Source organism: Varroa destructor, unplaced genomic scaffold (genome assembly GCF_002443255.2).
Source record: "Varroa destructor unplaced genomic scaffold, Vdes_3.0 BEIS01000006.1, whole genome shotgun sequence".
Taxonomy (NCBI): domain Eukaryota; kingdom Metazoa; phylum Arthropoda; class Arachnida; order Mesostigmata; family Varroidae; genus Varroa; species Varroa destructor.
The window spans coordinates 30,197,041-30,209,376 of NW_019211459.1; the positions used below are offsets into that span (position 1 = coordinate 30,197,041).

At 37.6% G+C, this 12,336-nt stretch overlaps 1 protein-coding gene across 6 annotated transcripts in view; it reads left to right on the forward strand.

The window, feature by feature from the left end:
• LOC111252278 (sorting nexin-13-like) overlaps positions 1 to 12,336 on the forward strand; it is a 47,873-nt gene that overhangs the window by 33,508 nt on the left and 2,029 nt on the right. For 5 of the 6 annotated variants that reach the window (XM_086992193.1, XM_086992197.1, XM_086992195.1 and 2 more), the window contains 3 exons: positions 182 to 392; positions 3,011 to 3,198; positions 4,392 to 4,498. In XM_086992193.1, coding sequence (XP_086848319.1) covers positions 182 to 392; positions 3,011 to 3,198; positions 4,392 to 4,498 — 506 coding nt within the window. The remainder of the gene's footprint in view (positions 1 to 181; positions 393 to 3,010; positions 3,199 to 4,391; positions 4,499 to 12,336) is intronic. The other variant, XM_086992194.1, reaches the window with a different exon arrangement.

Below are 12,336 nucleotides of genomic sequence, written 5' to 3' on the forward strand. Positions count from 1 at the left end.
TACACACTATGCGTCACGAGTTATTAAATTAAAAAACGTGTTTCGCCCTCTACGCATTTGTAAGCGCCAATTTTTCGAATGCGTAGTATCCGGTTTTCGATTTGCTCATTCGGAATCGAAAGGCAGTACCAAATATACCATATCATAATATCCGCGTTTTTCTTTTTTGGAATGAAAATAGTTTCCTCATGTACTGACGACTCCATTCCCTGGCAAAAAAACGTTCAACAATATGTCAACAGCTTTCTTGGAGCAGCGCAAAACTCAATTAAACATGTATCTGCAGAGCGTACTTCAACCTACTATTCTGAACAATAAGGATAACTTGGAAATGGCCAAGCTCGTGGAACAATTTCTTGAGCCAGGGAGATACGAACACACTGTTAAAAAAAGTGAGTTTGTTTTTAAGTACTGCGTAAGCTCAGAAGCAAAAACTGACCAAAGTGTATTGAATTATATTTTATGCCAAACTTCCTTTACCTATCAATGTTAAAAATCAAGGAATCAACTGAGAAAGGACGATATTGATCGACTTCACATCTGCAAATTTGATAAAACCAGATCATACTTTTTATACAGCGCGAGACTTTAACCGAATACTTCATGCCTCTTCTGGATGCTGCCTTTATGCTGATTTACTGGATAGTCACAAAAATTATATGGAAAAAGGAACAACTTCTCTTAAATATCTGGTTGCCGCATATAGCTTGCTAATGGCGTGCCGATGAAAGTATAAAAAGTAAAAGAAACTTTTCTTGGAATAACACTTTCAATTGCTCCCATCGTTAGGAGATGGGAAAATTATCTAAAAGTAAGCTTCTACTTAATGAAATGGTAAATGCTACAAGTACAAGATTCGTTTATGGTTGTTCGTTCTTGTTCAAGAACCTAAGCCCAAATGATCTTCACAAACCCCAAAGTCGAATACCAAGGCCTGAGACTAGCGTTGGAGAAGTCAAAGGCATTTCAAGCCGCACCCTTGCGAAAAAATTAAACCAAACATGACTAATAATGATATGAAAGAAGAAAAAAGATGGAAGAAAGGTTTAATAATTGGATATGAAAGAATAGAAATGAATAGCCGAGATTTATCAAGTCAGATTGTTGCCTATTTAGAACTTGCATAAGGTTTAGAGATTTAGCCTTTTTACTGTTATTACTATTATTAATTACCGATTATCTTTACTAGGATCACACTAGGACTGTGTGAGAGAATAAAAGTTCTATAAAACTAATTTAAGTGATTGGTGACAACCTACCGTGTGAAGCAATGTTTAACGGCAATAATAGACCCAAGACTCAAAGCAATTTTTCTGCATACACGTTTAAAAGTTAGGAAATTCTTATCTTTAGGATGTCCTGCGCACGTAAAATGTAAGATGTTCATTTTGAAAATCGAGTAAACGATTTGCTGGAAGTATCTAATATACTGACTGACTCAAGTCCAGAAGCACTCTCAATAAGGTGAAACTGAAATGTGAAACTGGGTGTTTTCACAAATTAAGTCTTTAAATTTCCCTATTTCGTGAGTGTTGCTGTAAGAGCATAGATATAGTCCAGCCCTTTCAGTTATCTCAAATAACTATCTCTCAGATTTTCCCAGAGCATCCATCGAATCATGTATTGTCTATAATTTCCGACCACCACTCGGTATTGTGGCAGATTTGTAACGCTATCTTCTAAAGGAATGTCACCCATGCTTTCTATGTTATTTAGTAAACAAGAGTGGTGAAAATGAAAACACCTTTTTACGAGGCCAATTTGGACGTTTTTTACGTGGTTCTTAACGAGCTCGTTTCTGCAGTTTAAAGTGTGTTATCTGTACTTTATTGCTAGATTGCTTATTAAAATTTAGCTCATGTGATTTTCCCGCACTTACCTTCAATTTTTGGGAATGAATTAGAATTTTTTTTAATTGCAGGTCGTCAAAAGGTATAGTTACCGAACACTATAAGTGATTAAAAAAATTTCGGCCATAATGAGGTAAATAATCACGCTAGTAGAACTAAATTTATTTGCTCAAACAAGTCTGTATATATATGTACCCTATGAGGTCTTCCAAGTGACCTACATTGGTTAAATAATGTTCGCTATTATACATTCCAGAAATTTAGTAATAAACTATCCCACAAAAAACCACTGTCATATCTCTTCTAAACGAGATAACTCTTGTCGAGCGCATTGTAGTTTGTTATTGCTTGTCCTCAGGAATATAGTCATCAGTATATTCTTTTCCCAACGGTTACACTTTGGCTCCGAGGTGTTCCAGATTTCTCCTGTTAGATCCTGAGCGTTTGCTTCAAATGTCATTTACACGCCAATTTTAATCAACTATTAGCAAACGAAGCACGCCCTTTCCAACATCCAGTTTACCACGAAGTGTTTGTACAGCCTTCCGAAGCTAGGTCGCGTTGAAATGCCACGCGCGTAAGAATGTCCATTTAAAAAATTCTAATTGAAACGACAATTCCAGCTACTTTAGAGCAAGAGAGTATATCTTCCGACGTATTTCGCGTTTTATTTCACATCTGCGTTCACAACTTGCTTTATTTTTTATTAGGATCTAATTATACAAAATTTAAGAATATCATAAGTTGTCATAAGTGTTCCGGGCCTTTATCAGAAGTTTCGGCTCCGTTGAAGCTCAGAGAGGAAGTACTAATTGTGTGGCAAGCAGCATACAGAGTCCAATAGAAGTAATATGTGATTTGTTTCGAAATTATGGTGTTAAAGGAATGAGAATTTTAAAGAGATTAAACAAGATAATCGTTATTAGCGTTACGCCGTTCGATAAAAGAAAAAGTTCGAAAATTCTGTTTTTGTAATAAAAAATCCAAGTTTGAGCTTTTCATAGAGTATTTTTTTTTATAAGAAAGGCCTTTCTTTCTTGTTTTTTTACTTGTTGAATGTTTAGATCATAGTGTGCAAAATGTGTTTAGACAGTAACTGCACATGTTATCAATGTAAATTAAGTTATGCCAATTGGTTTTTAATTATCGACTACACTCAGGTAATTATACAATTAATACAATAGGCAAACGAGGAATGGGCGTGATCGTGAATCCGCTAAGAAGTTCGGTGAAAAGCGTCGGTTCGATGGTGAAAAATGTTCCCGAGAACATTTTTGACGGATTGAAAGACGGACTTGGCAGGGTTATGCGATCTAGGGCAGCGGAGCAGCTTGAAGATAGTTCTAAGGTGAGGCGCTTAATCGAGCTAGATCAAGTTACTGTTATGAATAACCACCTTAAAGCCTCAAAATACTGTGATGTCCTCACAGAGACGAGTTGACAGCTACTTATTACACAGTTCAAAAGTTACGCACTCGAGAATGAGAAATATACGTGTGGTCGACAATTCGTAAGGTGGCCTCCGCAGCAGAATTGTAAAAAGGTGTGGGGGCTGAGTGCAAGCTAGCTGCTACACTAACAAAACATATGTAGATGGGGTAGGTACTTACAGTAGACCCACTAATTGGATAATGCCTTTTACCAATGTTCAATATTGATTAAAAACAATAGAACGAACGTAGCGTGTATAGTGTGACTTCACAAAACATATTAGTAACTTAAACGTATATCTATTAAGCGAGTTGTCGAACGGAATATGGAATAAATCTGGTCTTTTAGAATCCCCTATAATGCGGAGTGGATGAGAATAAAATAAATTCTAAATTATTAAATTAAAAGTATTTTAATGCTTCATCTAATAAGTAGCCAGACCGTATTTTCGAAATTGACAGGAAAGAGAACGGAGATGATAAACAGTACATTATCCATTCGTATTACAAAAGATGTTTAATGGATACTTTATTGATAGGCACGCCTATTTCTGCGTTAGTCGCGATAATAATAATTAATCATGAATTATTATCTTCGATACGAATATATTTTCCTTGACCTTTTTAATTAAGAAAAAAACGGCATTTGATTTCTTATTGGCTAACTAGCAGACAGTCCGTTAAAGATAGTTGGGAATCAGCTGCTGTGCTTCTCAAGCTTTGTCCCAGCGTTCGATATACTTTAAGAGGCATAATTATGCTGGGGAGTCCGTCGCCGAGGCCGTCTTACATTTTTGAGATATTTTGTAAGACCTTAATCAATAATTCTCTAATAAAGCCTTGGAGGTAACGAGACCTTACTTAACGAGGCCTTACTAAAGCATTGGAGGTAACGAGAAGCTATTTATTAGTACTAGATGTTAAAGAGAAATGCTGTAGAACTTTAAAGTACATTGTACTTTAAATGATCTCTTATCCAAACTTATATTTTATTAAGTATTGTAAATAAAAATAATTTTTGTATTGAAAATACTCGTTGCTCATATTACACGTCTCGTTCAGTAAGCCGATTTCAGCGTTCTGATTCTGCGTTTATCTCATCTGGCTGTAGGTTGGTGCGGGCATTGATGTCGACGCGGATGACAATATTCCGTTCCGGATCCTGCTCTTACTCATGGATGAAGTATTTGACCTCAAGGCGCGAAACACTTGGCTCAGGTCAAAATTGCTCAATATTGATACTATATAATTTTAAAAAATAGGTCCTTTTTGCGATGTCTTGTGTTGTTTTTCGAATCGAGGTTCTTTTTCCGTGTCTGATAAATGTATTTGCTTAAAAAAAGATTTAAAATAGAAATTTTAAGGAAGCTCATATCGTACACGTGAGGTTTGCAAAAGCCAATCTGATCGCACCGTGCGCTGCGACAAGTCAGAAATAATTTATGTAAACAAAAAGGGCGAGACCGCTGTTTGTCCCAGATATGTGTTCTAGCAATAGTCCCGTGGATTTATGTTGAAGCATTCGCTTTCTGCTATTTCATTGTTTAAACAACGCTAATTCTAGCATCTATTATCGCTACTGGGATTAGTAGCTTCTTCTTGCCAAGCTGAAGGCTCCAAGTGATTACTTATATCTTGACCACTGCTTTTGCAAGTATTTTTAGATTTTCTGAAAATAGACTACTTTTTCGATTGGTTTAAGACGAGGTGGTTAATACGGACCTACAAGCGCAATTTCGATATAATATTTGATGGTGTCCTATAGAATGTGCCGACAGAAACAAAACTTCGTTTTTTTTTTCGTATTTGATGACCAATCAACAGGCCGTAAAAACATTGTTTCGCACATCGACGAGACTATACTACGAATAACCTAACTAACTTCAATTGCGCAGAAAAACTGCAGTTACGGAAGGAAAGGCGATGCTTGTAACGACCAATATGCTTGAGGTGTTATTGAGAACTTCTAGCTTTGGTGCCTTTGTTATTTGTCAACGTTAGTGGGAATGCTGGTTGCCAAAAAGGACAGAAACTGATTAAAATTCTATGTTGAGCAAAGATAAGATAGATGCAAACTGGTTTTAAGCTAGTGCACTATTATTTGAGACGTAGGTTACTCTAAAATAACGAACCATACAAGGGTGATGCAGAATGAGAGAACCTGTTTTGGGCAGGAGAGGGAACTACCACGCATCGAACTCTGTAGCGTGCCTTACTGAGCGGATATGAAATCAAAATCAATTTAATCATCTCTGGAATTTCATCAGCCCTGGTGCGCGCACTAAAATTTATTTAGCGAAGTCTATACATAGTTTTCTGAAATTTCTATACACTTGCAACAAACGGGCTACTGTTCGATTCTGTCGTGTTCTCTTGAAATGAATTCCGTTGGTCCGCCGAGGGGCAAAATCTTGTCATCCAGATCGAGCCTAAAGGATAAGTTTCTCATCTTTTGCATCAGTTAATATAACACAACCGTATGTTTTATGATAGGTTTAAATGGGTCAGGAACAATCGTACCTTTTACCACCTGATAAGACGCCTGTTCCTCGATATTGCACACAAAGCCTTTTGTGGCATTCGTGTTAATAAATTACCGACCCTAGTGAAGTCTTCGACCCACGGGCCTATTTACGGTTTCACATACGGACATAACCTTGATTTAGGCCTACTTTAGACAAAGACATAACGTGTCAAGGTGTACCTTTATATGTTTGACAGGTTCTCTGTCGACCCTGGACTTTTTTTATTTTTCTATCTCCTCCTTTTTAACCTCATCTTTGATCTGGACCTGAACAAACATATGTCTGCTGAAATTAAATTTCCCGAGTACACTAACGACCTGAAAATATACTGTTCTGTTGAATCACCTGGCCTGCAGAAAACAGCTTCAGACGGCTGCAGGTGGTATTCTTAGTGTGTGCTAGAACGAGAATCGTACTTTCAATCCACAAATGCTGGTCCTTAAATGTGGCGCCTTGGAATGTTGTGAAAACTGCCATTACTAAACATTTAAATGTCTACATTACTGCCGGTCTTCACTTACCTCGTATACTCGTTGGCTAAAATACCTGTTTTACTGAACACAATTTTTCGTTGTTTTGAAGTAAAAGGAGCAGATGTATGCACAAGACCGTATAAATCATTAATCGTATGATGTATTGTTCTTTCTTATTTGAAGCAAGATACATTTGTCTAAAGATGTTGAGAAATCTTTTAGATTTTTCTTGAATTATTCTCCAAAAAGGCATATCATGTGCCTTCCATAAATATTTTGACATTCAACAAGGGACCTAACAAAAATTTTCTCCTTCAATGTCAAAATATTCATACATTATATCTTTTACAGAAAGCTAACATAATGGAGCATTTTTCCTAACACAAAATCAGGTAATATAAGAAGCGAAATCTTCGTTTCTCTAATAAGATCTCTACACTCTAAGTTTTAACCGCAGATGCAAGAAATTGTTTATTAATATAGGAGCCTGGGTCATGGCAAGAAAGATTTAAAGAATCGCATCCAGAAATATGAGCACGCGGCTGTGAATCTTCTTATCCTTTTAAAATCGTAATGCTAGTTTCTGTAAGTACCTTCTTCTTCTTCCTGCATAATAAAGGTATCTACTTCTTTGCTCAGACTGCTTGTTAGCATACGTGGTATAATCTTCAACAGGTCAAACGTGGCAAAATAATTTGGCCCTGAAACAAACCTAAGCTCGTTTCTTGCGTTAATTTTGTACTCGCATGTTTCCATTCTATTTATTATGGCTTTAATCTATTACCACTATTTCCGTTCTTATTTCGGAAATACCTGAAAATCGTCAACGTAATAACTACAAGAAGCTAAATGTTTTCGAACAGCTCATCTATTATCCTTTCGAAGTACATAGCCTAGTTTTTATAAACAAAAGAACTCACGTTGTTCACATTGCATTAGAAGATCCCATAGGATATAAAAATCGCTGAACATTGCTTCGTTTTCTTTATAATTTTTTGTCATATATTAAATATATAAAAAATATAGACTGCAGAGAGTTATAAGCTCTTTTGGATGCCTGATGTGATCTCATTTACTTTTGGCAGAGACCAGTATGCGTATATATCATAATCAATTCGGATTGATCAATATAACAAGAGTTTCCAAACGCAGGCAGCCAACTTGGATTTATCTAGAGCTTGTCCAGCTCTTCTCACAGGAATCCCAATTTTGTTCTCCACAGCACGTGAAGTTTTATTCTGAAGGGTATTTCTTCACTCAAAAGCTTAAGAGGTACACTGAAATAATTAGGAGACACACGTCAGAACAGCAGTTCAGCGTTATCCACTGATGTCAATTTCACAGTCTCTGTATCTTCAACAACAATAGGGCTGCGGGTTGTCTTATCGGCAAAAAAGGCGGCTCACGTAGACATGACGTGGGAAGGGTTCTGAAGAGCCGCCAAAATCAAGCCGTTCCATGCCGAAAACGCAATTCTAAGATTATATATCGATTTATTGTAAAAGTCGATTTATACCGGACTGCCGATTTGCTATCTTCATGTTTCCCTGCCACTATAGCACTTGGTATTGCCAATTATTCCATATGGTTTAAACTTAATCCTAGTTGCTAATTTTTTCTCTGGAGAGTCACCTTGAGGCACAAAAACAGCGATTTTTTTTTAAATGACTGTGGAAATAAATTTAGACAAGCTGTACTCTTTCATACACAGAAACATTCCTTTGACCAGGCTCCGTTTGTTCGCGTTACGAGTTTTTTTTTACTAATTTCTGTTAGCTCGCCGGCTGTAAGACATTTCCTGCCTTCTCCAAGCTCATAAAATCACGTCCACAACAGTTTTTTGTCGCTCTTTACAACATTCGACCTAAAATAGTCGTCCCGTATCTTGAACAGTAAATCTTTTTATAGTTGAGAGAGCTCTATTATAATGCTCCAGATGTCTTCAGCGCGTTTAGTGCATGCAGTCTCGGGCACGCTGATAGTCCTATTTCAAAGCCGGAATTTGACGTACAGATATCAGGGCGCACAGTTTACGAATTCTCGAATCCTACGTGTTGAGCTACATCGCGGAACTAAATCCTTCCTAATTCAAACCCTTCTAATACCTTTTCGTAGATTAACAATCTAGCAAACCAGAGTATTCTTGTTACAAGCTACCAAAAGGTTCTCGCCGAATGAGATTCCTGTGTCCCATGTTTCTCTCATTACCATCCTCCGCTGAACTTAAGCAGAGAGGTCAGAGCCAATGAAACACAGCTGTGTCTGCTGAAAAAGTCGTATCGTTTGTTCTTTTAACTTTATGCCGAAATCTCTGGTCAATGTTTAACTCATACATTAGACTGGCTCATCTAATATGAACAGGCTGTCAGTGGTAGCGGACTCAGTTCATCCAGTACCCTTGACAATAGAAGAAAACCTGTTTTGCCTGATCGAAACGAAACGAAAAACAATGCGTCAGCTATTATCCAGTCTTTTCACGCTGGACGAAGCACAAACGAGATAGTAAGTCTCGTGAGGGGTCTCAAATCGACAGTGTATTTGACCGGCTGCTACTAGCCGGTTAATACAGGACTGGAGTATATATTCTGACCAGAGAAAGCGCGTATGGCCATCGAACAGCTCATATTAGAACTGTTGGGTTACTATATATGAAACATTGTTGAGCGACAGTCTAACAAGTTTTGGCATTACAACGTCGATTTGTTCACCTGGTTCTATCCAAAAGGCATTCACATATTTGCAAAAATAATATTTATGGAGGCATAAAAGGGCTAAGAGAGGTTCAAGTTTTGAACTGAAGATGCAGTCATTTTCAATGGTGCTTTTATTGACTAAACATGATCTTTAGGAATGACACTCCTAGCACATGGAAACAAATCGGTTGAAGTATCTGTTTTTACTTAGATATAGTCTTACAAACAATGTCGCTTGGCGTCCGGCAAATGCAGATGGACTAGATTTACCCTTGCGGAGTGTTTATCACGTGTTAATCTTTACATTTCTTTATTGACCTCAAAGCAGCGGCCTTGTAGCACGCACACAATATCCAACCCACTTTACTAACGTCGATATAATGATACCCCTTTAAGCAAAAAGCTTACGGTAGCATGCACGAAACCACCGAAGGCTTTCCATCTCTCATTTTATCTGTACCTGAGCGAATCGTGCCTGTTCGTGCATCTGTAATCTATGCTAAAACCACGACAGTGTAAGCTGAGCAGCTTACGCAGGGTTACACATTATAGTTAGACTGCTACTGCTTGAAATGATGATAATAAACTTGTGTAGATTTTTCGCAAATTTTTGCTAAAAGCACAATTTTTTATTAAAGAGCAATTGTCGAGTGATGTATAGTTTATTATTTTCGGTCGTCTTTGCTCAGTGTCTTTTCACGTTTATAATAACTTGCTCCCAAGAAAAAGCCGCAATCGCAACCTGTAAGCGTACCTACACTATCCAAAGGAACGTATATTTTTTTCATGGTGCATTCAGGAAGCAACGAAACAGGTGAAATAGAAAATTTACCTTGTCAAGATTGGAATGGATGATAGATCAAACGGAACATTTCAGCTACAGTCGAATTTTGGAGATGTACCAAACCAATCCGATAAAGTCCTATCCCGATGGGTAATCCTTTCTAATTTGTTTATCAATAATATCACTTTTTGAGTAAAAATAGTTTGAATAACCCAGATTTTCAGTTTTTTCAACGGCAATAATTTTGCGCTTTGCGCTTATTTAGGTAGCTTAAATAAAGTCGTACTTATCCAGTGGCATCTAATCCCCAACATAATTTTTTGGTGTAAGAGTCAGCGCTGCGACTCGCTTGGAGAAACTCGCAAGTTATTTAGCCGTTTTGAAATGAAATATCCATCTTGCATATTCAGTTACGATCCTAAACGTAAAGGCTGATTTACTTTATTTTTTAGAAGCTGACCGTTCGTGCTGCTCTCAGATAAATAACAGTAGCTCATGGGGCATCCACAGTCCGAGTATTTGACGTATTCTTCTGTATACAGAGGGATTTGACAGGTTTGTTTACGTCGAGAATGTTTCTCACTTGACCATCCACAAGCGCCTTTATAATCGACGCGGTTGATCGTTAAGCTCAACTTCTTTTATAAAAAAAAAAAGTGAACCACGCGCTTGATAACTACTAAAGCTCATAAATGACCTAACCTAACCACCAGCCTGTGCCAATTTTCTCTCCAAAAGTAAAAAACTAAAAAGAGTGCATTGTCACCTCACAGCCGTAAAAACTTCACATGTATAAGACATGCGGGAAAGCCAGACTTATTTTTAGCGAGTACGAAGAAGAATGAAGTGCGATACCCATGTAGAAAATATCCATATTGTGCTGACATTACGCGTTTCTTTCGGTATAGAAGCTTTCCAAATGCTCTGTCAGATTCCCCTCAGAGTTAAATGCCAGCAAGCTTCAAAAAGCAGTCAGCTTAATTTTAACGTAAAATCAAAATGTAAGATCATGTAATAATTTCCTTAGCTCGATTCTTACGAGACGAGTAATTCCTAAACGAGCTTTATCAGCTAGATCGTGCTGGAATCCTGAATGCATACAGGCGACACGTACCCCACGTTAAGTGTTAGAGCTCAGAAAGATCCCTTACCGCGGATTAATGGTTTTCAAGACAAAAGACTTTGCAATAAAACACAAAGTTCGCGAAATCGAATTTCAAGGAAGAACATGAACTCACTGTCGGAAGAAGCCACCCAAACTCTCAAGAACCGTCTAAATTGAGAACAAGCTGTCCAGTCAAGCCAGATGTCGTATAGGTTTATTTTTGGAAACCCTGCACGTGAACAATACGATCACAAACAGATAGTAATAGATTGATAGTAACTAATAGATTGATTCGGATTTGCAAGTCACAGTATTTGAAATAATAAAAATCGTCTGCAAGCTGCCTGATCGAAAAGCTTATCAGTCCCTGCTGGACGCATGAAAGAATATATGTCCCTGGATATTGGAAACAGTGCACAATAGTCGTAATCCCTACAGTAAAGAGAGACATTCACCGAACCTCAGTCACGGACACTGATCGCGGTAGATTTCTGCATTAACACATATGGAAACAATAGAGTATATTCTAAGCTACTATCGCTAGTTTCCCTGTTCAGTATTCGTGTCAAGCAGCGTTTGATTTGGAATTAAGATCCGACTATGCTTGCATAATAAGGAGGAGCAACTAACCGTGAACTTGTTAAAAGTCTTCCAAATAAAAGACCTTATAATAATAGACAATAGTGTCACAGAAAGAAGCAGTATCGAGCAGATGGCACGGTTCGTCAAAAAGGACAAGGAGTCCACTGCCTTTCTTCGATGGTCATTAGCATCCACGAAAGATATTAACCCATAAAGATAATTAGCTACGCTACTGACCTAGTAATGTATAGTACAAGCGAAATTTACCTGCAGCAGGCGTTTGCAACCTTTAGTAACTCTTGTTTAAAAATTTGTTTTTAAAAAAGATAAAGGCGAAAAACGTGATGCTTAGAAAGGTAGAAATTCCTATATACAGTAATTTCATAAGTAAGTTTATGTATTCAGGCCTCATAATGACCACAACAGAAGAGTTTCTCGTAGATCATATCAGATAAAAACAACGATTCCGATTACTAAAATCGAAGCCCTCAGAAACCATCCCTGACAACGGCTTGTAAATTGTTCAGTCTAAAGTTTGCACCTGTAATTTATAGAATTCCGATTATTTGAGAAAAAAGTGAGCCTACAAGATCTGATAACATTGGACAGTTATCTTGGTGAAGATAATGTTCCTAAATTAGAGTTAGGCCTGTATGTGTCGGCTCATAGCATCCTCGCATATCTTTTGGCAGAGACTTTAATGTTTTTCGAAGAGCTTTGGAAGGTCTTTTGTCTTCCAGGTGCTGAAGTGTATAGCGTGTTAATTGCGGGTCAAGAACCCGTCGTTTTCCTTGATGCTCGAAGCGACTTATAGAAACCGGAAGCACCCAGATAGAACCAATATTATACTAAGATTTGCAGTTCGTAAACCCATCATCTGGTACGTGGGCTTCA